Source organism: Mesoplodon densirostris, chromosome 4 (genome assembly GCF_025265405.1).
Source record: "Mesoplodon densirostris isolate mMesDen1 chromosome 4, mMesDen1 primary haplotype, whole genome shotgun sequence".
In the NCBI taxonomy this organism is placed as follows: domain Eukaryota; kingdom Metazoa; phylum Chordata; class Mammalia; order Artiodactyla; family Ziphiidae; genus Mesoplodon; species Mesoplodon densirostris.
In genome coordinates, this window is record NC_082664.1 from 85,626,510 (window position 1) to 85,653,850 (window position 27,341).

Sequence of the window (27,341 nt, forward strand, 5' to 3'; positions counted from 1 at the left end):
CACTATGCTCATGACATCAGAGAATCCTGGTGCTTAAAATGTCCCTCGCTAGGCTCAAAGATTAGCTCTAGAGCCTGGACACAGAGAGCACCTGGAGAGAATTTACACTTCCTAAATCTGCAGCACCTGGACAGCCACAGTCCCCCGGAAACTACCACTCCCACTATGCACCGCGACAGCGTGGACTAAACCTGGAGTAAACTACAAGTCCCAGAATTCCTTGGGTTGGAGGCGCGAGCGCGGAGGAGCGGAGGGGCGTAGCCCGTTGTCGGCGCGGGACCGTTAAATTTGAAACTTGGCGGCTGGCGTGAGGGCTTGAGGTGGCTGGTTCGCGAGGGAGTCAGGTGCGTGGTTTTTTCGGGAGCGCCCTCCGGTCGCTTCAGTACCTCGAAGGGCAGGTTGCAGAAGGAGGCCCAGGCGGTCTGCGGCCCTGAAGAAAGGCCTGGGGCAGGACGAGGCCCTGAGCCGGGAATGCAGGATGGCGGCGATGCAGAAGGAAACGGGTGCTCCGAGGTAGGTACCGGAGAAGGGCGGCCGGGAGCTGGGCCTGCGAGCCCCGAGGGTGCCTGGCAGGTGACAGAGGCTTCGCTCAGAGCAGCCCAGGAGAGCACCGGCACGGTCAGGAGAAGAGCAGGCCCGGCCGGATCCTCCTCCCTGCTGGAGTCGGACGCAAGTGGTGGAGGTGAAGGCGCAGAGCAGGGTTAGCACCGACCTCAGTGGAGTGAGGGCGCGTGAGAATCATGCTGCATCCAGCTTCAAAGCCAAGGAGGCTGTGGGACGCCAGGGGCTGTGGGACGCCAGCTCTCAGGGCCAAAGAGCTTGGAATTTGTCGTGTGGTCTGTGTTGGTATCTCAGCCCAGACGTTTGCTAGCTTTTTGACCTTGGACATGTCTTAATATGGAAAACGCTGCTATTAACGCTACCATGCCGGGTTCTGGGAGAATTCAAAGTATCTGTAAAGTAACTGCCTCCAAGTAAGTGCTCAGCACATGGTAGATGCTAGCATTAAGCTAGTAGCATAGTTAGAAATCTGAAAAGCCCTTGTCTGCATGCTGGCTGCTCTTCCTTATTTATACATATATAAGCTCTTACTCCTACCCTCCTGAAGCTTAAGTTCTGGGGTGGGATGAGGGTAGGGGCAACAGACAATAAACAAGATAAATAAACTAAAAGTTAGATGGTGGTCGGTACTAAAAAAATAAAACACTTTTGGGCGGTGCAACTTTCGATAGTTTTGAACAGAGGGCCTCACTGAGAAGGTGTCATTTGGGTCAAGACTTGAAGAAAACTCAAGAGCTAGTCCTGCATAGATCTGGGGGCGGGAGTGGGGAAGTACAAAGGCTGGAGGGTGAGAGTTGCGGGAGGGAGGCGTACTGGGCCAGTAGCTGGAGCAGAATGAACCAGAGAATAAAAGGAAGCAAAGTAAAAGTGAGGATGCAGGCATTGTAAGGACTTGGCTTTTACTCTGTAGTTGAAAGTTATTGGAAGGTTTTGAGCAGAGGAAAGACATGATCTGACATGTGTTTAAATGGGATCACTTTGGCTGCAGTGTTGAAAAGACTAAAGGTAGAAAAGGGTGGAAGCAGGGAGACCAGTTTAGAGGTTATTGAAATATTCCAGGCAAGAGAAGATGGTGGCCTGAGCCAGGCTGGAGACAGTGGAGATGGTGAGAAGAGATTAATTTCTGGATTTTTTTTTTTTTTTTTTTTTTTTTTGCGGTACGCGGGCTTCTCACTGTTGTGGCCTCTCCCGTTGCGGAGCACAGGCTCAGCGGCCATGGCTCACGGGCCCAGCCGCTCCGCAGCATGTGGGATCTTCCCAGAACGGGGCACGAACCCGTGTCCCCTGCATCGGCAGGCGGACTCTCAACCACTGCGCCACCAGGGAAGCCCCGCCTATCTGTTTTAAACCCAGAAATAGTGTCTCTCACCCAGAAGTAAGCTTCTCTTCGACCACTGCAGAGCTCTGAAGTTCAGAGTACATACCCTTTGTGGTGATTATCTCCAAAAAACTTTTGGGGATTCCCCCCATAGAATTGATAGAATGGGGGGAGCCATTTGTGACCAGTAAACTGTATTTTTGTCTGCTTCTGCTCTTGGCTACCCATATACATAAACTTCAGTTTTAAGTCATCAGTTGAAACATGGGGTGTTAGTCTGATAAACACGATGCTAATTTTAAATTAAACTAGATGATGCATTCAGTGGTAGGCATCGAACTGCTTTTTGTCTACTTTACCAAATTTATAATACTTTTTTCCCTTTTTTTCTTCCTGCCATAAACTTTCCTCTTATAATATTGTTCACAATACCCTAGCCCTGTTCTCTCTTCCATTAGGCAAGAGTATAGCCATAAACTTGGAAACCAGGTCACAGAAAGGCTCAGAAGCTTAGGAGTATAATAACACTACTAACGTGCCAACCCACTATATTCAACCCAAAGATCATGATCACTTTTCTGAAAACATTTACAATAATCTAGTGTTATAATAACTCAGTGTTGGTATGAGATTTACTTTTGTTTCCCTCTTCGCAGTCAAGTCATGTCCTTGGAGGGAGATGAATGGGAGCTGAGTAAAGAAAATGTCCAACCTTTAAGGCAGGGGCGGATCATGTCCACACTTCAGGGAGCACTGGCACAGCAAGAATCTGCTTGTAACACTACTCTTCAGCAACAGAAACGGTAGGTAGAATGGTTGGGGCTCAACCTGTCATCATTCATCCCCAGTTTGGTAGGTAATGTGGGTGTGGACCCGTGCAGTATGGCATGAGGAGTACTAAACTACTCTTCAAAAGCTGGTAGGATGAGAATCTGTTCCCCTCCTGCTTTCTCATCACACAACAGCTATCTAAAGATCTCCTCAAGTGCACTTACGAACAAGAGCTATAGGATTTCATTTCATTGTGGAGCAGCCGAACTCTTGTATCAATAGAAATATTCCTCATACAGGGGGAACTGATAAGTAAAGCAAGTATCATTTTACAATATTTCACAAAAGTATTATGTCATTCTGGATCCCTAAGCAGAATGAACTCTTTGAGAGTAATCAGTTAATGAAATTGCTTCTTTGGATTCTGAGTACTGAGGGAGAGTGAATCTGCTATCTTTTATGTGTACTAAATTATTAACTTTCTAGGAAAGTATTTTCGGGAATGTGCCAAAAAGAAATAGTGGTCTCCAAAGAAAATGTAAACCTCAGAGAAACTGAATTTAACAAACTCAGGATAATGAAAAGCTGAAAAATACCACTGCATTATTCAAATGGACCTATGGAACTTGCTCTCCTCTGACAAATGTTTTGATAAATATACTTTTTTCAAAAAAGTAAAGTATCAGTTTCTACCTTCAATCTCATGACAAAATTCTGATATTATAGGCAAATTGTCATATTTTTTATACATACTTTATTTATTTTATTAATTTTTTGGACGTACCACGCGGCATGCAGGATGTTAGTTCCCCGACCAAGGATCCACCCCACACCCCCTGCAGTGTAAGCACGGAGTCTTAACCACGGGATGGCCAGGGAAGTCCCCAAATTATCATAACTTTGATAGAATGTGGTGAATATCCGTGTTCATCTCTTTAGATCTTTAAAAGCATTGAATTTTATGGTTTTTGTTTCACAGATGGTGTTCTATTCTTAAAGCTTCTTGGTTCTGTGATGTTGTAGTAGTTCTTCCACGTCACTAACTACTCTTCCTTTTTTCTTGTTGGCTTCCTACTGCATTTTACCTAAGTTTCTGTTCTTTGTCCTCCGTTCTCATTCCATATGCAAATTTTCCAGGATTGTTTAACTACTATTTACATTTCTTACTTGCCTTCTATCGATAAATGCCTTTTTATCTACCTGTAACATAATTAGATAACTGTTTCACTAATGTATTAAATACTGAATCTCTTCTCTCATAAATGACCTATCTTTTTCTACTCCATTTTGATTAATGGTACCAAAACTCAACTGAATGATCTTACCTCACTGCCCTCTCACTCTAATTTTATTTAGTCAATTACTAAGGATTTGTGATTTTTATTTTTTTATTTTTTATTTTTTGCGGTACGTGGGCCTCTCACTGTTGTGGCCTCTCCCGTTGCGGAGCACAGGCTCCGGACGCGCAGGCTCAGCGGCCATGGCTCACGGGCCCAGCCACTCCGTGGCATGTGGGATCCTCCCGGACCGGGGCACAAACCCATGTCCCCTGCATCGGCGGCGGACTCCCAACCACTGCGCCACCAGGGAAGCCCATGTGATTTTTATTTTTAAAGTATAATTTACATGCAGTGAAATGCTCATATTTTTAGTTAGTTTTAAGACATTTCAAGACACAGAACATTTTTATTACCTCAGAAAGTTCTCTCATGCCCCTTCCCAATCAGCCTTCCTCTCCCTCATGAAGCAACCAATGATTAGATTTCTATCACCATAGGTTACTTTTGTTTATTCTAGAATTTTATATAAATGGAATCCTACAGTTCTTTCAGTTTGTTTTTTAGCCTTTTTCATGTTGCATGTATCAGTAGATTTTTCCTTTTTATTACTGAGTAGTATTCCATTTGTTTATCCATTCAGTTGATGGACAAGTAGATTCTTTCTAATTATGTGCTTTATGAATAAAGCTGCTATGGACATTCTTGCATAAGGCTTTCTGTGGACATAGATTTTCATTTCTCTCGGAATAGAATTGCTAGGTCATAGAATAAATGTATGTTTAATTTTTTAAGAAACTGCTGGTTTTCCAAGGAGGTTGTAACATTTTACACTCCTATCAGCCATGTATGAGAATCTATTTGCTCCAAATCCACTCCCATATTTGATGTGGTCATTTTTTTTTTCATTTTAACCATTCTGGTGAGTGTATAATAGTACCTCATTATGGTTTTGCTTCCCATCTCCCAGGTGACTAATGATGGTGAGCACTTTTTCACTTGCTTGTTGGCCTTTTATATATCTTCTTTTGTGGTGCATTTGTTTAGATATTTGGCCTAGTTTTAAAATTGGATTGCAGGAGTTCTTTATATAATCTGTATACAAATCCCTTATCAAATGTATGTGTTACAAATATTTTCTCCCAGTCCATGGCTATCTATTTTCTTGGTGGTATTTTTTGACAAGCAAAAGTTTTTTCTTTTTGTTTTATTTTTGAATTTTATTTATTTTTTACACAGCAGGTTCTTATTAGTTATCCATTTCATACATATTAGTGTATATATGTCCATCCCAATCTCATCCCACCACCACCACTCCCACCACCACTTTCGCCCCTTGGTGTCCATGCGTTTGTTCTCTACACCTGTGTCTCTATTTCTGCCTTGCAAACCGGTTCATCTGTACCATTTTACTAGGTTCCACATATATGTATTAATATATGATATTTGTTTTTCTCTTTCTGACTTACTTCACTCTGTATGACAGTCTCTAGATCCATCCACACCTCTACAAATGACCCAATTTTGTTCCTTTTTCGGGCTGAGTAATATTCCATTGTATATGTGTACCACATCTTCTTTATCCATTCGTCTGTTGATGGGCATTTAGGTTGCTATCATGACCTGACTATTGTAAATAGTGCTGCAATGAACATTGGGGTGCATGTGTCTTTTTTTTTTTTTTTTTTTTTTATTATTTTTTTATTTTACAAATTTAATCAGTTATACATATACATATGTTCCCATATCCCCTCCCTTTTGCGTCTCCCTCCCACCCTCCCTATCCCACCCCTCCAGGCGGTCACAGAGAACCGAGCTGATCTCCCTGTGCTATGCGGCTGCTTCCCACTAGCTATCTACCTTACGTTTGGTAGTGTATATATGTCCATGCCGCTCTTTCACTTTGTCACAGCTTACCCTTCCCCCTCCCCATATCCTCAAATCCATGCTCTAGTAGGTCTGTGTCTTTATTCCTGTCTTACCCCTATGTTCTTCATGACATTTTTTTCTTAAATTCCATATATATGTGTCAGCATACAGTATTTGTCTTTCTCTTTCTGACTTACTTCACTCTGTATGACACACTCTAGGTCCATCCACCTCATTACAAATAGCTCAATTTCATTTCTTTTTATGGCTGAATAATATTCCATTGTATATATGTGCCACATCTTCTTTATCCATTCATCCGATGATGGACACTTAGGTTGTTTCCATCTCCGGGCTATTGTAAATAGAGCTGCTATGAACATTTTGGTACATGTCTCTTTTTGAATTATGGTTTTCTCAGGGTATATGCCCAGTAGTGGGATTGCTGGGTCATATGGTAGTTCTATTTGTAGTTTTTTAAGGAACCTCCATACCGTTCTCCATAGTGGCTGTACCAATTCACATTCCCACCAGCAGTGCAAGAGTGTTCCCTTTTTTCCACACCCTCTCCAGCATTTATTGTTTCTAGATTTTTTGATGATGGCCATTCTGACTGGTGTGAGATGATATCTCATTGTAGTTTTGATTTGCATTTCTCTAATGAGTAAAGATGTTGAGCATCCTTTCATGTGTTTGTTGGCTGTCTGTATATCTTCTGTGGAGAAATGTCTATTTAGGTCTTCTGCCCATTTTTGGATTGGGTTGTTTGTTTTTTTGCTATTGAGCTGCATGAGCTGCTTATAAATTTTGGAGATTAATCCTTTGTCAGTTGCTTCATTTGCAAATATTTTCTCCCATTCTGAGGGTTGTCTTTTCGTCTTGTTTATGGTTTCCTTTGCTGTGCAAAAGCTTTGAAGTTTCATTAGGTCCCATGTGTTTATTTTTGTCTTTATTTCCATTTCTCTAGGAGGTGGGTCAAAAAGGATCTTGCTGTGATGTATGTCATAGAGTGTTCTGCCTATGTTTTCCTCTAGGAGTTTGATAGTGTCTGGCCTTACATTTAGGTCTTTAATCCATTTTGAGCTAATTTTTGTGTATGGTGTTAGGGAGTGATCTAATCTCATACTTTTACATGTCCCTGTCCAGTTTTCCCAGCACCACTTATTGAAGAGACTGTCCTTTCTCCACTGTACATTCCTGCCTCCTTTATCAAAGATAAGGTGACCATATGTCCGTGGGTTTATCTCTGGGCTTTCTATCCTGTTCCATTGATCTATCTTTCTGTTTTTGTGCCAGTACCATACTGTCTTGATTACTGTAGCTTTGTAGTATAGTCTGAAGTCAGGGAGCCTGATTCCTCCAGCTCCGTTTTTCGTTCTCAAGATTGCTTTGGCTATTCGGGGTCTTTTGTGTTTCCATACAAATTGTGAAATTTTTTGTTCTAGTTCTGTGAAAAATGCCATTGGTAGTTTGATAGGAATTGCATTGAATCTGTAGATTGCTTTGGGTAGTAGAGTCATTTTCACGATGTTGATTCTTCCAATCCAAGAACATGGTACATCTCTCCATCTATTTGTATCATCTTTAATTTCTTTCATCAGTGTCTTATAATTTTCTGCATACAGGTCTTTTGTCTCCTTAGGTAGGTTTATTCCTAGATATTTTATTCTTTTTGTTGCAATGGTAAATGGGAGTATTTCCTTGATTTCACTTTCAGATTTTTCATCATTAGTATATAGGAATGCCAGAGATTTCTGTGCATTAATTTTGTATCCTGCAACTTTACCAAATTCATTGATTAGCTCTAGTAGTTTTCTGGTAGCATCTTTAGGATTCTCTATGTATAGTATCATGTCATCTGCAAACAGTGACAGCTTTACTTCTTCTTTTCCCATTTGGATTCCTTTTATTTCCTTTTCTTCTCTGATTGCTGTGGCTAAAACTTCCAAAACTATGTTGAATAAGAGTGGTGAGAGTGGGCAACCTTGTCTTGTTCCTGATCTTAGTGGAAATGGTTTCAGTTTTTCACCATTGAGGACGATGCTGGCTGTGGGTTTGTCATATATGGCCTTTATTATGTTGAGGAAAGTTCCCTCTATGCCTACTTTCTGCAGGGTTTTTATCATAAATGGGTGTTGAATTTTGTCAAAAGCTTTCTCTGCATCTATTGAGATGATCATATGGTTTTTCTCCTTCAGTTTGTTAATATGGTGTATCACATTGATTGATTTGCGTATATTGAAGAATCCTTGCATTCCTGGAATAAACCCCACTTGATCATGGTGTATGATCCTTTTAATGTGCTGTTGGATTCTGTTTGCTAGTATTTTGTTGAGGATTTTTGCATCTATGTTCATCAGTGATATTGGCCTGTAGTTTTCTTTCTTTGTGACATCCTTGTCTGGTTTTGGTATCAAGGTGATGGTGGCCTCGTAGAATGAGTTTGGGAGTGTTCCTCCCTCTGCTATATTTTGGAAGAGTTTGAGAAGGATAGGTGTTAGCTCTTCTCTAAATGCTTGATAGAATTCGCCTGTGAAGCCATCTGGTCCTGGGCTTTTGTTTGTTGGAAGATTTTTAATCACAGTTTCAATTTCAGTGCTTGTGATTGGTCTGTTCATATTTTCTATTTCTTCCTGATTCAGTCTTGGCAGGTTGTGCATTTCTAAGAATTTGTCCATTTCTTCCAGGTTGTCCATTTTATTGGCATAGAGTTGCTTATAGTAATCTCTCATGATCTTTTGTATTTCTGCAGTGTCAGTTGTTACTTCTCCTTTTTCATTTCTAATTCTATTGATTTGAGTCTTCTCCCTTTTTTTCTTGATGAGTCTGGCTAATGGTTTATCAATTTTGTTTATCTTCTCAAAGAACCAGCTTTTAGTTTTATTGATCTTTGCTATCATTTCCTTCATTTCTTTTTCATTTATTTCTGATCTGATTTTTATGATTTCTTTCCTTCTGCTAACTTTGGGATGTTTTTGTTCTTCTTTCTCTAATTGCTTTAGGTGCAAGGTTAGGTTGTTTATTCGAGATATTTCCTGTTTCTTTTTTTTTTTTTTTTTTGCGGTATGCGGGCCTCTCACTGTTGTGGCCTCCCCCGTTGCGGAGCACAGGCTCCGGACGCGCAGGCTCCGGATGCGCAGGCTCAGCGGCCATGGCTCACGGGCCCAGCCGCTCCGCGGCATATGGGATCCTCCCAGACCGGGGCACGAACCCGTATCCCCTGCATCGGCAGGCGGACTCTCAACCACTTGCGCCACCAGGGAGGCCCTTCCTGTTTCTTAAGGTGGGATTGTATTGCCATAAACTTCCCTCTTAGAACTGCTTTTGCTGCATCCCATAGGTTTTGGGTCGTCGTGTCTCCATTGTCATTTGTTTCTAGGTATTTTTTAATTTCCTCTTTGATTTCTTCAGTGATCACTTCGTTATTAAGTAGTGTATTGTTTAGCCTCCATGTGTTTGTATGTTTTACAGCTCTTTTCCTGTAATTGATATCTAGTCTCATAGCATTGTGGTCGGAAAAGATACTTGATACAATTTCAATTTTCTTAAATTTACCAAGGCTTGATTTGTGACCCAAGATATGATCTATCCTGGAGAATGTTCCATGAGCACTTGAGAAAAATGTGTATTCTGTTGTTTTTCGATGGAATGTCCTATAAATATCAATTAAGTCCATCTTGTTTAATGTATCATTTAAAGCTTGTGTTTCCTTATTTATTTTCATTTTGGATGACCTGTCCATTGGTGAAAGTGGGGTGTTAAAGTCCCCTACTATGATTGTGTTACTGTCGATTTCTCCTTTTATGGCTGTTAATATTTCCCTTATGTATTGGGGTGCTCCTATGTTTGGTGCATAAATATTTACAATTGTTATATCTTCTTCTTGGATTGATCCCTTGATCATTATGTAGTGTCCTTCTTTGTCTCTTCTAGTAGTCTTTATTTTAAAGTCTATTTTGTCTGATATGAGAATTGCTACTCCAGCTTTCTTTTGGTTTCCATTTGCATGGAATATCTTTTTCCATCCCCTTACTTTCAGTCTGTATGTGTCTCTAGGTCTGAAGTGGGTCTCTTGTAGACAGCATATATATGGGTCTTGTTTTTGTATCCATTCAGCCAGTCTGTGTCTTTTGGTGGGAGCATTTAGTCCATTTACATTTAAGGTAATTATTGATATGTATGTTCCTATTCCCATTTTCTTAATTGTTTTGGGTTCGTTATTGTAGTTCTTTTCCTTCTGTTGTGTTTCTTGCCTAGAGAAGTTCCTTTAGCATTTGTTGTAAAGCTGGTTTGGTGGTGCTGAACTCTCTCAGCTTTTGCTTGTCTGTAAACGTTTTAATTTCTCCATCAAATCTGAATGAGATCCTTGCTGGGTAGAGTAATCTTGGTTGCAGGTTTTTCTCCTTCATCACTTTAATTATGTCCTGCCACTCCCTTCTGGCTTGTAGAGTTTCTGCTGAGAGATCAGCTGTTATCCTGATGGGGATTCCCTTGTGTGTTATTTGTTGTTTTTGCCTTGCTGCTTTTAATATGATTTCTTTGTGTTTAATTTTTGACAGTTTGATTAATATGTGTCTTGGTGTATTTCTCCTTGGATTTATTCTGTATGGGACTCTCTGTGCCTCCTGGACTTGATTAACTATTTCCTTTCCCATATTAGGGAAGTTTTCAACTATAATCTCTTCAAATATTTTCTCAGTCCCTTTCTTTTTCTCTTCTTCTTCTGGAACCCCTATAATTCGAATGTTGGTGCGTTTAATGTTGTCCCAGAGGTCTCTGAGACTGTCCTCTGTTCTTTTCATTCTTTTTTCTTTATTTTGCTGTGCAGCAGTTATTTCCACTATTTTATCTTCCACCTCACTTATCCGTTCTTCTGCCTCAGTTATTCTGCTATTGATCCCATCTAGAGTATTTTTTATTTCATTTATTGTGTTTTTAATCGATGCTTGATTCGTCTTTAGTTCTTCTAGGTCCTTGTTAACTGTTTCTTGCATTTTGTCTATTCTATTTCCAAGATTTTGGATCATCTTTACCATCATTATTCTGAATTCTTTTTCAGATAGACTGCCTATTACCTCTTCATTTGTTAGGTCTGTTGGGTTTTTATCTTGCTCCTTCTCCTGCTGTGTGTTTTTCTGTCTTCTCATTTTGCTTATGTTACTGTGTTTGGGGTCTCCTTTTCGCAGGCTGCAGGTTCGTAGTTCCCGTTGTTTTTGGTGTCTGTCCCCAGTGGCTAAGGTTGGTTTAGTGGGTTGTGTAGGCTTCTTGGTGGAGGGGACTACTGCCTGTGTTCTGGTGGATGAGGCTGGATCTTGTCTTTCTGGTGGGCAGGTCCACGTCTGGTGGTGTGTTTTGGGGTGTTTGCGGACTTTTTATGATTTGAGGCAGCCTCTCTGCTAATGGGTGGCGTTGTGTTCCTGTCTTGCTAGTTGTTTGGCAAAGGGTGTCCAGCACTGTAGCTTGCTGGTCGTTGAGTGAAGCTGGGTGCTGGTGTTGAGATGGAGATCTCTGGAAGATTTTCGCCGTTTGATATTATGTGGAGCTGGGAGGTCTCTTGTGGACCAGTGTCCTGAAGTTCGCTCTCCCACCTCAGAGACACAGCACTGACTCCTGGCTACTCAATTTGGGATGATTTGTTGTCTATTCATGTATTCCACAGATGCAGGGTACATGAAGTTGATTGTGGAGCTTTAATCCGCTGCTTCTGAGGCTGCTGGGAGAGGTTTCCCTTTCTCTTCTTTGTTCTCACAGCTCCTGGGTCTCAGCTTTGGATTTGGCCCCGCCTCTGCGTGTAGGTCGCCGGAGGGCGTCTGTTCTTCGCTCAGACAGGACAGGGTTAAAGGAGCAGCCTCTTCGGGGACTCTGGCTCACTCAGGCCGGGCGGGAGGGAGGGGCACGGAGTGCGGGGCGAGCCTGCAGCGGCAGAGGTCGGCGTGACGTTGCACCAGCCCGAGGCGCGCCGTGCGTTCTCCCAGGGAAGCCGCCCCTGGATCCCGGGACCCCGGCAGTGGCAGGCTGCACAGGCTCCCGGAAGGGCGGTGTGGACAGTGACCTGCGCTCGCACACAGGCTTCTTGGCGGCGGCAGCAGCAGCCCCAGCGTCCCACGCCCGTCTCTGGGCTCCGCGCTTTCAGCCGCGACTCGCGCCCGTCTCTGGAGCTCCTTTACGCGGCGCTCTTAATCCCCTCTCCTCGCGCACCAGGAAACCAAGAGGGAAGAAAAAGTCTCCTGCCTCTTCGGCAGCTCCAGAGTTTTCCCGGACTCCCTCCCGGCTAGCTGTGGCACATCAGCCCCCTTCAGGCTGAGTTCTCGCCGCCAGCCCCAGTCCTCTCCCTGCGCTCTGACCGAAGCCCGAGCCTCAGCTCCAGCGCCGCCCGCCCCGGCGGGGGAGCAGACAAGCCTCTCGGGCTGGTGAGTGCCGCTCGGCACCGCTCCTCTGTGCGGGAATCTCTCTGCTTTGCCCTACCCAGGTATGTGGGGAGTTTCTTGCCTTTTGGGAGGTCTGGGGTCTTCTGCCAGCGTTCAGTAGGTGTTCTGTAGGAGTTGTTCCACGTGTAGCTGTATTTCTGGTGTATCTGTGGGGAGGAAGGTGATCTCCGCGTCTTACTCTTCCGCCATCTTACCCGGAAGTCTGTCTTTTTGAATTATGGTTTTCTCTGGGTATATGCCCAGTAGTGGGATTGCTGGGTCATATGGTAGTTCTATTTTTAGTTTTTAAAGGAACCTCCATACTGTTCTCCATAGTGGCTGTATCAATTTACATTCCCACCCAACAGTGCAGGAGGGTTCCCTTTTCTCCACACCCTCTCCAGCATTTGTTGTTTGTAGATTTTCTGATGATGCCCATTCTGACTGGTGTGAGGTGATACCTCATTGTAGTTTTGGTTTGCATTTCTCTAATAATTAGTGATGTTGAGCAGCTTTTCATGTGCTTCTTGGCCATCTGTATATCTTCTTTGGAAAAATGTCTATTTAGGTCTTCTGTGCATTTTTGGATTGGGTTGTTTGTTTTTTTAATATTGAGCTGCATGAGCTGTTTATGTATTTGGGGGATTAATCCTTTGTCCGTTGATTCGTTTGCAAATACTTTTTCCCATTCTGAGGGTTGTCTTTTCATCTTGTTTGTAGTTTCCTTTGCTTTGCAAAAGCTTTTAAGTTTCATTAGGTCCCATTTGTTTATTTTTGTTTTTATTTCCATTACTCTAGGAGGTGGATCAAAAAAGATCTTGCTGTGAGTTATGTCAAAGAGTGTTCTTCCTATGTTTTCCTCTAAGAGTTTTATAGTGTCCAGTCTTACATTTAGGTCTCTAATCCATTTTGAGTTTATTTTTGTGTATGGTGTTAGGGAGTGTTCTAATTTCATTCTTTTACCTGTAGCTGTCCAGTTTTCCCAGCACCACTTATTGAAGAGACTGTCTTTTCCCCTTTGTATATCCTTTTCCCCATTGTGCCTCCTTTGTCATAGATTAGTTGACCATAGGTGCATGGGTTTATCTCTGGGTTTTCTATCCTGTTCCATTGATCTATATTTCTGTTTTTGTGTCAGTACCATATGACAAGCAGAAGTTTTTAATTTTTTAATTTTTTGGCTTCATTTGGTCTTTGTTGCTGCGCGCGGACTTTCTCTAGTTGCGGAGAGCGGGGACTACTCTTCGTTGTGGTGCATGCGCTTCTCATTGCAGTGGCCTCTCTTGTTGCCGAGCATGGGCTCTAGGCGCGTGGGCTCAGTAGTTGTGGCTCACGAGCTCTAGAGCACAGGCTCAGTAGTTGTGGCACAGGGGCTTTGTTGCTCCGCAGCAAGTGGGATCTTCCCAGAGCAGAGCTCGAACCCATGTCCCCTGCATTGGCAGGTAGATTCTTAACCACTGTGCCACCAGGGAAGTCCAGAAGTTTTTAATTTTGGTAAAGTTTAATTAATTAGTGTCTTTCTTTTAGTGGGTTTTGTATCCTCTCTAGGAAATCTTTTCCTGCCCCAAAGGTGCAAAGATATTCTCCTGTGATTTCTTCTAACTTTATTGTTTTAGCTTTATGTTTAAATTTATCCTTGAGTATGGTGTGAGGTTGGAGTAAAAGGTCTTCCGCATCCACCCCCACCCCCACGTGAATATCTAGTTGTACTGCCTCCATTTGTTGAAGAGATTTTTTTTTTCTTTCCCCATTGAATTGCTTTGGGGCTCTTGTCAAAAATCATTTGACTGTGTATGTGTGGGTCATTTCTGAGCTCTCTATTCTGTTCCATTGATCTAATTGTCTTTCTTTTCACCAATTATATATTGTCTTGATTAGCTTTATATAGTAAAGACTAGAATTAGGTAGCGTGAGTTCTCCAACTCTTGTTCTTTTTCAAAATAGTTTTGGCTATTCTTGGTCCTTTGCCTTTCCAAATTTTAAAATCATCTTCTCAGTTTCTAGAAAAGAGACTGCTGGGATTTGGCTTAGATTGCATTGAATCCATAGATAAATTTGGAGGGTTGCTGATTTTTATCAGTAGTGTACATAATTGTGTCCCCTTAGCTACATAATTGTGTACCCTTTTCTAATTTTTCCTTTTCTTATAGTGTTGTTACCACCCAGGGCTCTTGGACTCTTTACTCAATAGAAATTGATAAGGGGCCAGACCAGAAATTCAGGGAAGGCTTTATTGGGACTCGTGCTGCAGGAAGCAAAAACAAATAACAGGTTCCCCTGAGCTGGGGCGATCTGGTTTCTTAAATGGGGTGAGGGTAGGAGGGGGTCCAAGGGTTGGGCCAGAGGGGTGACTTGGGTGATCTGCCCACCCCCTCGGTGCTGTGTGCAGGGATCATTAGCAGTACTCTGCTTTTGTTCCTGAAACCTCAGAAGTGGTGGGTTTTTGGTCTTTTTGGATCTTATTGTTCATAATTTGCCCCAACTGCAAATGTACACAGTTATTTTTAGTCCCTTATAGTTTCTTTGTATTCTGTTGCACAAGGAGACTTTTGTCCAGGTGCCCGCACTGCAGCAAAGGGTCCCAGGTCCCAGCCTGTCTCAGTGTTACCTGATTAGTCTTTTTGAAATCTTTACTTACCATATTCAAGGTAGTCTCCAATTGAAGAACCGCTGCTGGCTTGAACAGGTAAAATCCAAACTCTTTAAATTTACATTTAAAGCATTCCCTTCTTACCTCTCCAGATATCTCCATTTATTCCCAATACTGACTTTATGTTATAGCTTAATTCCCCTCTGGGTTAACTGTCCCATTTTGACAACTTTATTCAATACTGATTTCCCTCTCTCTTGGAAAATTCCCTTTTTCTTTCAAATCTTATGGTTCCTTCAGAGTCCCACCTTCTAAGATTGCTTCTATGATACCTCCTTTTGACTTCATAAAGCCTTTACTATCCATTCTTGGCAACTGTAATATACTGCTCTGTGTTATTAATTTTTCATTTATGTATTGCTTTCTTATTAGGGCATAAATTCCTTTGTGTGAGGGACTATTCTTTATGTCAAACATAACCCCTTATACAGTTTTTATTGATTAAGCATTTATCTAAATTGTGGTTTATTACCCAATACTTCCCCTCTATTCTAACTGGTCAGTCTTAACTTAGTCTTAGCCCTCTGCTTTCCCAGCTCTTTACAAAGTCATATTTCACACTTTCTCTGAAGCATTCCTCCAATTTATATGTGGTCTAATTCTTCTCTAATGTTACCCATGGAATTTTTCTTTAACTTTAAGATTCTTATTTCTATATATATCTGTATGTATGTGTGTTTAGTTTTTCTTCAGTACTATCAGATACATATAAAATAATAGCTGTCATTTATTGAGTACTTACTATGTCTAAACACTACACTTAAGACTAGTCAACCTAATAAGATAGATAGTATTATTATCCCCATTTTATAGATGAGGAAACTGAAAACAGTTTAAATAGTTTTTCTAATGTTACTCAGCTAGTGATTACTAGAGCTGCACTGGAACCTAGGGAGTCTTGTTCCAGAGATTTAAACTGCTGTGTAATACTTCTTTTCTATATGTTGTCTTGGAATTTCTCTAATTTCTGTATATTTTATCTCTCCTGTTATATTATCAGGCAGAATCCTGATTGTTTCTATTCTTTTTCTTTCTGTTTAATAAACCCTCAAACTCCAGTGCACTTATCTAGGTTGATAGTAAACACTTAATAATGAATAAAAATGAAGGTGAGGGCTTCCCTGGTGGCGCAGTGGTTGAGAGTCCGCCTGCCGATGCAGGGGACACGGGTTCATACCCCGGTCCAGGAAGATCCCACATGCCGCGGAGCGGCTAGGCCCGTGAGCCATGGCCGCGGAGCCTGCGCGTCCGGAGTCTGTGCTCCGCAACGGGAGAGGCCACAACAGTGAGAGGCCCGAGTACCGCAAAAAAAGAAAAAAAAAAAAAAAGAAAGAAAAAAAAAAAATGAAGGTGATACTTGTTCATTTGGCTTTTATCACTATTGCTTATGCTCACATTTTCTGTTTAAATTTCAGGGCATTTGAATCTGAAATTCGATTTTATGCTGGAAATGACCCTCTGGATGTTTGGGATAGGTGAGTCTTTTTATTTAACAAGGGCCATAGAAACTTAACAGGTGAGTCCTTATGGCCAGGCATCTCAAACTGGGGTGTGTGGAGCAGTGTGTTAGAGTAGAGACTAGTGTTTTGCAGACACAGATAAGCAGAATAATCATAGTGTATCTTCCTGAGGTGTGACTGTGAGCTATACCTGTCTATCACCATCCCCATTATTTCCCACAGGTATATGTTAGCAATATTTGGAAAAGTTTGAGGTATACAGGCTTAGGGCATGTCATTGAGGACCTCTAAATAAACATTTTCAGTATATTAGATATTTCTGCTTTAAAAAGTCCAGAATGGGTCTTGGAGCAAGATAATGTTAAACTTGAAAAATATTCTTTTCCTCTCTTCTCATTCAGGTATATTAACTGGACAGAGCAGAACTATCCTCAGGGCGGGAAGGAGAGTAATATGTCAACATTATTAGAAAGAGCTGTAGAAGCACTACAAGGAGAAAAACGATATTATAATGATCCTCGATTTCTTAGTCTCTGGCTTAAGCTGGTAAGTCTTTCTCAAGTGCCATCTGAGTTTAAAATATTAAACCAAGAGATTTTCTCTAGAGGTATCTTGTACACCAAAAAACTGAGCCGTTCAGTAGATACTAAACATTTAATAAATATTCAATATTTGTTAAATTGTTTCTACTTTAGAGGTGGATTTTACTATAAGGTTTTTTTTATCCCTTTAAAAGTGGTCATAAGGCCTGTCTTATTTCTCTGTAGGAGTGGGTTATTTATTGATTTTAAACATCATTGGGCCATGCAACTGTACTGGGGGAGGATGTGTAGGAGCCAACACATGGCAGCAGTACGATTGTTTGGGGAAAAGCTTTTGTAGGTGATTCTGGTATCCCTTTCTCCCATTTTTTGAATCTTCACCATAAAAAAAAAGTCATGTTTTTTTTTCATCTGTCTTTGGGTTTCTTTCACCTAGTATGTTGCTACAATTAAAAATATTGACCTGACCACTTTGTACTATCTTACTTGACATGTAATTCTTTTAAGAACACTCTTGAGGATTTTTTTATGAAAATGTCTTTGTAAAAATTATGGCCAGGGTTTCTTGGACATTAATTTCATTGCTTTTATCCTAAAAGAGATTAGAAAAAAAGCAAGTGATAAATATTTAGAATAGAATTTTAGATGACAGAATTAGATATTGGATAAAAAATTTTTTAATAAAATATATTAAAAATTAAAAATACATTTTAAAATTAAAAATTTATTAAAAATAAGTAATTAGATAATTCTAAATAACAGAATATTTACAACCATTGTAATATGATAAAATACTGACATTGGAAATTAATAAGATTTCTGGCTAAAATATATCTCTTGGGGAGGACTTAACTTAAACTTCAAATAGTTACTAATACAGGAAGTTAGGTGAATCCTGAAGACATAATTATCTTGATTTCTGCAGGACATTTGACATATCTTGGCATCCTTATACAAGTTGGTGAAATTACCTTAGGGATAGTAGTTAGGGGAATTTATAACAAAGGATGGCACACAAAGAATTCTAAACAGATTTGTTAGTATGGAGACTGTGGTTCCTGGTGGTATACTAATGGATTTTGTTCTTTATTCTATATAATATTCTTATGTGTGATTTATTAGAAGGTTGAACTAAATAAACCTCTAAAGTGACTTTTAATCTCAGGTTTCTAGGACTATATTTAGTTGGAGCTATTAAAAGTAACAATTGGAATAATTTCTCTGTTCACTTGTGTTAACCTGGTGCTTGTACTGAAAAGCAGTGATTATCATAGAGTAAAAGACATAGTCTAAACCAATACTCCTGAAAGAATGGTCTGTAGACTGTTCAAGATAAGTACAAAAATTGAGAGTAAGCATTTAGAAATTTTGTTAACAGTTTAGCATTGGCACAACATCTAAGCACATCCTCATTTTTCTGGTGACTTCTCTTTTTATTGTATTTTTTAAAAATATCAGTCAGTACCTTGATTTCAGTGTGGTGAAACCTTGAACAGGGAACCCAACTGATCCTGACTCAAAAAACTGTAAGACAGTAAATTTGAATTGTTTTATGCTACCAAATTTGTGGTAATTTATGATACACCAGTAGATGAATGCAATGGGAAAAAAAATTAGCGACGGAATGGAAACTTTTAAAGCACACGCACACACACACACACACACACACACACACACACACACACACACACACACACACACACACACACACACACACACACACACACACACACACACACACACACACACACACACACACATCCTTCACCACAGGTAATCTGAGAAGGACTGGTCTAGATAACCGTCAAATTCAAATTATCAGCCCTAGAGTAATCAGCAGTAATTTAAACTTTGCACCTGGAAAATAAGGTCCATATGAAACTATTTTTCTGTCTTTCTTAGTCAAGAGGAGTAAAGGTGGGTTTCTCACACTACTCTTTTGCTTTGCAGAAAGATTTCTGCAGTCAGAGGGGTTTTTTTAATTTATTTTATTTTATTTATTTTTATTTTTGGCTGTGTTGGGTCTTCGTTGCTGCACGCCGGCTTTCTCTAGTTGCGGCCAGCAGGGGCTACTCTTCGTTGCAGCGCTCTGGCTTCTCATTGTGGTGGCTTCTCTTGCTGTGGAGCACGGGCTCTAGGCGCGTAGGCTTCAGTAGTTGTGGCACGCAGGCTCAGTAGTTGTGGCACATGGGCTTAGTTGCTCCACGGCATGTGGGATCTTCCCGGACCAGGGCTCAAACCTGTGTCTCCTTCATTGGTCACCAGGAAAGCCCCAGAGTTATTTTTATAAAGGATAACTACAATCTAGCTAAGGAAAAATTTGTTCTTAGAAAATATCCAGTATTTTTAGTTAAAAATGTAAAATTGTTTTAATTTGGCTTTTTAAGGTTACCAAAAAGATAGGTTTAACTTTTGAATCTATTAATCTCACCGTCTTATCCTTTTATTGATATTTATGTTATTTCTTAAGTGATCTCATTCAGCAGTCTGGAATAACCTGATCCGTATTGGCTATCCCATGCTGTACCACAGCTATTCAGAAAGCCGTTAACGAAGTGCAGTCAATTTTAAGCTTTATTTTTGTAGTAATAGATATCGAGGACTGGATCTTATACTGATAATGCATTGAGAATTATAACTTTGCTTGAAACACCATCACATATGGGAAAACATCTCTAATTTGGATAAGCAGAAAAACTGCATTTACTCAATTACTGCAAAATTAAAGTATAAAATACTAATTGTTTTTGTCAAAGATATAAATGGAGCATTTCATTTTTTCAGCCTTTTTCTACCAGACCCTGGGTAGGGAGCTGAATATAGTAGATAGCAATGTTTTCTGCCTTTGTGGAGTTTACTTTTTTGGGGAAGACAGATGGTAAATGAACAGGAGAAAATGTTATCCTCTGCAGTAGTAAAAGAACTCCTAACTAGAACACTGAAATGCTACTTTCTGTATGAAAGGAGAAACTTTTAAAAATAAGTATTATCTGTGAAATTATATTTGGGAATAACTGCTAACATTTTAAATTTGTACAACCATCTTAGAAAGCAATTTACTTTTTAACATAGTTCTACTTATAGGAATTTAAGGGAATAATGTAAATTGTGAAAGGCAGTATGCTTAAAGATATTTATTATACAATTATTTATATTAGGCAAAATTAGAAGTGGTTTATCCAAAAAATAGGGGAATAATTAAATGATGGAAGATCTACTAGATGGAACATTTTTCACCCATTTAAAAATAATAATGAAAAGTAAGTAGCTGCATGGAAAAATGAATGATGCACTGTCAAATGGAATAAAAACATTTAATTATGATTAAAACTGTAAAATCCTTTTATCCTGGGTAAAATGATATATGTTCCTTTTTTTCCCTAAGGGAAAAACAAAGACTGAAGAAAATACATAAAACTGTTAGTGGTGTGGGATTTTTAGTGATCCCTCTCTCCTCCCCTTCTTGCTACTAGAATTATCTACATTGTATCTGGTCTTATAAAGTCCCTTCTAAAATATAGATTTGACCATGTCATTTCTTTGCTTATAGCTCTCCTACCTCAACACATATAACATTGACTACCAAGTATATTTAAAATTGATTAGCTTGACTTTCAAGACTGTTCAGACCTTTTTTTCCCAAACTCCTGTCTTGCCTACACACCTACAAATTTCTAGTCTTCAGTGTCTTTGCTTATGCTATTTTCTCTGCCTAGAATGCCCTTCGTTTTCCATTGTCTACCTTATGTAAGTCTATTCTTCCTTAAGCACCACACTCAAATGTCATACCTTAAAGTCTTTCCTCCCTATCTCTTTTTCTTACAAATTAATCTCTTACTTTTGTTATGTTTTAGGTCCTTCCAATATATTCCTTATAACATTGTATTATAATAGATATATTTTTTTCGGTGCAGAAACTACATATAGTATCTCCAATGATTGTTTGGCACATAATAGACACTCAGTAAGTGAAGAGAAATTGGTTAACTGCTAACGCTTTTCATTTGTTACAGGGTCATTTATGCAATGAACCTTTGGATATGTACAGTTATTTACATAACCAGGGAATTGGCATTTCACTTGCTCAGTTCTATATCTCATGGGCTGAAGAATATGAAGCTAGAGAAAACTTTAAGAAAGCAGATGTGATATTTCAGGAAGGGATTCAACAGAAGGCTGAACCACTGGAAAGACTGCAGTCCCAGCACCGGTAAACTGCTTCTCTGGAGCTTGTCTTAACTTGTTAAAACTAATAACAATCGTTTTGCATCTGAATAAAGTGCTCTCTATGGATTGGCAAGTTAACTTCATTACTATTCAGTTTTTTAAAAGACATATTTAAATATTTTCCATTTAACATTCTGTAAAATGTACTCTTTGGTGTACAGTTCTATACGTTTTCACAAGTGAGTAGAGACATGTAACTATTACCATAATCAAGATATAGAATAATTTCATCACTCCATAGAATTCCCTCACGTTATCCCTTTGTTGTCAACACCTACTTACAATCCCAACCTCTAGCAACCACTGATGTATTCCCCAGCCCTATAGTTTTGCTTTTTCCATAATGTCATATAAATGGAATCATACAGTATATAGTCTTGATTCTGGCTGCTTTCATTTAGCATAATGCATTTCAGTTGTAAGAGTTCTTTTTTTTTTTTTTTTTTTGTGATACGCGGGCCTCTCACTGTTGTGGCCTCTCCCATTGCGGAGCACAGGCTCTGGATGCGCAGGCTCAGCAGCCATGGCTCACGGGCCCAGCCGCTCCGCAGCATGTGGGATCTTCCCTGACCGGGGCACGAACCCGTGTCCCCTGCATCGGCAGGCGGACTCTCAACCACTGCGCCACCAGGGAAGCCCTAAGAGTTCTTTATATATTCTAAATACAAGCCTTTTGTCAGATGAGTGATTTGTAAATCTTTTCTCCCAGCTTAAATTAAGTCTGGGATTGTTTTTTATAGAACAAAAGTTTTTAATTTTGAAGAAGTTTAACTTACAATTATTTCTTGTATGGACCATGCTTTTGGTATATCTAAGAATTCCACCTAGCTGAAGGTCACAGAGGTCACTCCTATGTTTTTATCCTGAAGGTTTTTTTGTGGTTGTTTTTTGTTTGTTTGTTTGTTTGTTTTGCGTTATTCGGGCCTCTCACTGCTGTGGCCTCTCCCGCCGCGGAGCATAGGCTCCGGACGCGCAGGCCCAACGGCCACGGCCCACGGGCCCAGCTGCTCCGCGGCACGCGGGATCCTCTCGGACCGGGGCACAAACCCGCGTCCCCTGCATCTGCAGGCAGGCTCTCAACCACTGCGCCACCAGGGAAGCCCTGTGATCCATTTTGAGTTAATTTTTGTAGAAGATATCAAGGCTGGTTTTTTTTTTTTTTTGCATATGAGTCTCCATTTATTCCTGTGTCACTTGTTGAAAAGACTTTCTGCATTGAATTACCTTTGCATCTTTGTCAAAAAGCAAGTGATCATATTTGTATAGGTTTATCTCTGTTACTCTGTTTTGTTCTATTGATCTCTGTCTATCATTGGTATATATCACACTATCTAGATTGCTGGAGTTTTATAGTAAGTCTGGAAATCAGGTAATATGAGTCTTCTAACTGTTCTTTTTAAGTCTTCTAGTTCCTTTGACTTTGTGTATAAATTCTAGAATCAGCTTCCTGGGATTTTGATGAATATTGTGCATGAACAAGGTATATTTCTCCATTTATTTAGATCTTTGATTTCTCTTAGTGGGCTTTGGTAGTTTTTGTCTTTCAAGGAATTGGTCCATTTCATCCAAGTGATGAGTTTATGGACATAGAATTGTTCATAGTATTCCTTTATTATCCTTTTAATGTCTGTAGGTTATGTAGTAACCCCCCTTCTTTCGTTTTTCATATTGATAATCCTGATATTGGTCTTCTCTTTTTCCTCTGTCAGTCTGGGTAGAAGTTTATTGATTTCTCTTGATCTTTTTAGGGAATCAGCTTTGGGTTCCATTGATTTTTCTCTTAATTGATATTCTGCTCTTAATTTTATTAATTTCTGCTCTTTATTATTTCCTTCTCTGTGATTGCTTTGGGTTTAACTTGCCCTTCTTTTTCTAATTTAAGGTGACACTTAGAGCACTGATTTCTAGAACTTTCTTTTCTAATATAAAAAATTTCTGTCTAAGCACTGCTTTAGCCGTATCCCACAAATTTTGATATAATATGTTTTCATTTTCATTCAGTTCAAAATATTTTTTAATTTTCTTTATGTCTTCCTTTTGATCCACGGGTTATATAGAAGTGTATTGTTTAATTAGGACGTGTTTGGAGATTTTTCAGATATCTCCCTGTTACTGATTTCTAGTTTAATTCCATTATGATCAGAGAACATAATTTGTATGATTTTGATTCTTTTGAATTTATTAAGGTTCATTTTATGGCCCAGAATATGGTCTATCATGGTGAATGTTTTCTGTATACCTGAAAAATATGTCTTTTCTGCTGTTTTGGAGTAAAATGTTCTGTAAATGTCATTTAGGTCAAGTTGATTGGTAATCTGTTCTGGTCTTCTGTATCCTTGCTGATTTTCTGTCTACGTGTTCTGTCAATTACTGAGAGAGGAATTTCGAAGTTTCTTTTATTGTGTTTTGTTTGTTTGGTTGTTTGTTCGTTTTTCTTGCCGCGTGGCTTGTGAGATCTTAGTTCCCCAACCAGGGATTGAACCTGGGCCCTCGCCAATAAGAGCGCAGAATCCTAACCACTGGACTACCAGGGAATTCCCTCTTTTATTGTGAATTTATGTTTCTTCTTTGAGCTCATATCAGTCTTGCTACATATGTTTTGAAGTTCTCTTGTTAGGTTTATACACATTTAGAATTGATCCCTTTATCATTATATAATGTTCATCTTTATCCCTGATCATACTCGTTCTGAAGTCAGCTTAATCTGATATTGATATAGGCAGTCCAGCTTTCTTTAGTTTGCATGGTACATTTTTTTCCTTTCTTTACTTTTTTTTTTTTTAACAGTTTTAGAGTTGTGCAGCCATTGCCACAATCTAATTTTACAACATTTTTAACACCCCAAAATGAATTCCATACTTATTAGCAGTCACTCCCCATTCCCACTCACCCCAATTCCAGGCAACCACTAATCTGCTTTCTCTCTCTGCATTTGCCTCTTCTGGACATTGCACGTAAATGGAATCCTACATTATGTGGTCTTTTGTGACTGGCTTCTTTCACTTAGCATGTTTTCAAGGTTCATCATAGATGAACATAGTTGTGGCATATATCAGTATTTCATTCCTTTTTATTGCTGAATAATATGTCATTCTATGGACATACCACATTTTGTTTATCCATTCATCACTTATTGGGCATTTAGGTTTTTATTTTTTGGCAATTATGAAATAATGCTGCTATAAACATTCACATTACAGGTTTTTGTGTGGATTCCCTTTTACTTTTTTCTTTTTAACAAAGGAAGTTCTTTTTTTTATTGAAGTATAGTTGATGTACAGTATTATAAAAGTTACAGGTGTACAATATAGTGATCCACAATTTTTAAAGGTTATACTCCATTTATAGTTATTATAAAATATTGGCTGTATTCCCTGTGTTGTGTAATATGTCCTTGTAGGTTATTTTATACCTAATTGTTTGTACCTTCCAATTCCCTACCCCTATGTTGCCTCTCTCCCTTTCCTCTCCCCACTGGTAACCACAAGTTTGTTCTCTATATCTGTGAGTCTGTTTCTTTTTTATTTTATTCACTAGTTTATTGTATTTCTTAGGTGCCACATATAAGTGATATACAGTATTTGTCTCTCTCTCTGACTTATTTCACTTTGCATAATCCCCTCCAAGTTCATCCATGTTGTTGCAAATGACAAGATTTCATTCTTTTTTTATGACTGAGTAGTATTCCACTGTATATGTATACCACATCTTGTTTATCCGTTCAACTGTTGGTGGGCACTTAGGTTGCTTCCGTATCTTGGCAATTGAAAATAACACTATTCTGAACACTGGAGTGCATTTATCTTTTCAAATTAGTGTTTTTGGTTTTTTTGGATATATACCCAGGAGTGGAATTGCTGGGTCATATGGTAGTTCTGTTTTTAGTTTTTTGAGAAACCTCCATACTCTTTTCCATAGTGGCTGCAGCAATTTACATTCCTACAACAGTGTACAAGGGTTCCCTCTTCTCCACATCCTTGCCAACATTTGTGATTTGTGTTCTTTTTGATGATAGCCATTCTGACAGGTGTGAGGTGATACCTCATTGTGGTTTTGATTTTCATTTCCCTGATGATTAGTGACGTTAAGCATCTTTTCATGTGCCTTGTGGCCATCTGCATTTCCTCTTTGGAAAAAAGCCTTTTAAGGTCTTCTGCCCATTTTTTAATCAGGTTGCTCCTTTCACTTTTAACCTGTCAATGTCTTTATATTTAAAGTGGTTCTTACACACTAAAGAGTTGGGTGTTGTGTTTTTCTCAGTTCTCACAGTATCTTTTATGTGGTATATTTAGAACATTTTAATGGAATTATCAATTTTGGGGGATTTAGATCTGTTATTATTTGTTTTCAGTTTGTTCTCTGTCTTGTTCCTCTGTTGCCCCTTTCCTATCTTCTTTTGGATTATTTGAATTTTTTTTATTATTACATTTAAATTTATTTTATTGGCTTTTTGTTACTTTTTTAGTGGTTGCTCTAGGGTATATTATACACATATCTAACCTTTCACAGTCTACTTAGAGTTAATATTTTACCACTTCAAGTAAAATATAGAAGCTTTATAACCATATAGGTTCTTTATCTTCCCTACTTTTTTGATATACTGGTTGTATGTATTATATTTACATACATTGAAAACCCCATCAGGGGCTTCCCTGGTGGCGCAGTGGTTAAGAATCTGCCTGCCAATGCAGGGCACACGGGTTCGATCCCTGGTCTGGGAAGATCCCACATGCCCCAGAGCAGCTAAGCCCGTGAGCCACAGCTGCTGAGCCTGCGCTCTAGAGCCCACGAGCCACAACTACTGAGCCCACGTGCCACATCTACTGAAGCCCACGCACCTAGAGCCTGTACTTCACAGCAAGAGAAGCCACCGCAATGAGAAGCCTGCGCACCGCAAGGAAGAGTAGTCCCTGCTCGCTGCAAGTAGAGAAAGCCCATGTGCAGCAACAAAGACCCAACACAGCCAAAAATAAATAAATAAAATAAATAAATTTTTTTTAAAAAAGAAAACCCCATCAGACAATGTTATAATTTTTGCTTTCATCGGCCATACATATTTTAAAGAACTTAGGAGAAAAATAATCTTTTATATTTACCATTTTTGTTCTTTCTTTATTCCTGAAATTCCAAATTCTCCTCTGGTATCATTTCCTTTCAGCCCAGTGAGGGTTTTTTTTAGCCATTCATTTAGAATGAGTCTTTTGCCAAAAAATTATCTTAGTTTTATTTTCATCTGAGAATGTCTTTATTCATCTTCATTCTTGAAGGATATTTTCACTGGATGTAGAATTCTGGGTAACAGTTCTTTTAACATGTTTCTGTCTTCTGGACTCCATGATTTCTGATGGGAAACCTGTAGTCATTTGAATGGCTCTTCCCCATTTTTTGTTATGTGTTGATTTTCTCTGGGTATGTTTAAGATTTTTTTCTTTAACATTGCTTTTCAGCAGTTTGATCGTGATGTGTCTAAGTGTGATTACCTTTATGTTTAATCCATTTGGGGATTACTGCACTTTTTGAATTTGTAAATGCATGCCTTTCACAAAATTTGAAAAGTTTTCAGCCATTATTTTAAAAATACGTGTCTAGGGCTTCCCTGGTGGCACAGTGGTTGAGAGTCCGCCTGCCGATGCAGGGGACACGGGTTCGTGCCCCGGTCCGGAAGGATCTTACATGCCGTGGAGAGGCTGGGCCCGTGAGCCATGGCCGCTGCGCCTGCGCGTCTGGAGCCTGTGCTCCGCAACGGGAGAGGCCACAACAGTGAGAGGCCTGCACACCGCAAAAAAAAAAAAAAAAAAAAAAAATACGTGTCTATACCTTTTCTTCTGGGACTTCAGTTACACATATTAGACTTTCTGATATTGTCCCACAGGTCCCTGAAGCTCTGTTCATTTAAAAAAAATTTTTAACCTTTATTCTTTATGTTCTTTAGGGTGGCCAATTTTTATTTATTTGTTTTCAGGTTCATTTACTCTTTTCTGTCTTCTCCATTCTGATAATGAGTATATCCAGTAAATTTTTTATTTCAGATACTATGTTTTTCAGGTCTAAAATTTCCATTTGATTCTTTTTCATACTTTCTGTGTGTCTGCTGAGAACTATCTTTCCACTCATTTCAAATGTTTTTACCTTTATCTTATGGAGCATCATTATAATAGCTGCTTTAAAATCTCTGTCTGAAAACTCTAACACCTGGGTCATTTGATATTTGTATCTGTTGATTTTTTTTCCTTTGAGAATCGGTCACATTTTCCCAGTT

General features: G+C 39.5%; 1 protein-coding gene and 1 non-coding gene across 2 annotated transcripts in view; one reads left to right on the top strand and one right to left on the bottom strand.

The window, feature by feature from the left end:
• Nucleotides 1-256: 256 nt before the first annotated feature.
• The window catches only part of BUB1B (BUB1 mitotic checkpoint serine/threonine kinase B), a 66,258-nt gene continuing 39,173 nt past the window's right edge, over nucleotides 257-27,341 (top strand). The window contains exons 1-5 of the mRNA XM_060096587.1: nucleotides 257-513; nucleotides 2,536-2,682; nucleotides 16,269-16,328; nucleotides 16,715-16,859; nucleotides 20,869-21,065. Coding sequence (XP_059952570.1) covers nucleotides 479-513; nucleotides 2,536-2,682; nucleotides 16,269-16,328; nucleotides 16,715-16,859; nucleotides 20,869-21,065 — 584 coding nt within the window. The 5' untranslated portion in view covers nucleotides 257-478. The remainder of the gene's footprint in view (nucleotides 514-2,535; nucleotides 2,683-16,268; nucleotides 16,329-16,714; nucleotides 16,860-20,868; nucleotides 21,066-27,341) is intronic.
• TRNAK-CUU (transfer RNA lysine (anticodon CUU)) lies at nucleotides 23,544-23,616 on the bottom strand. Its single transcript has one exon. It is a non-coding gene; the product is annotated as a tRNA-Lys (tRNA).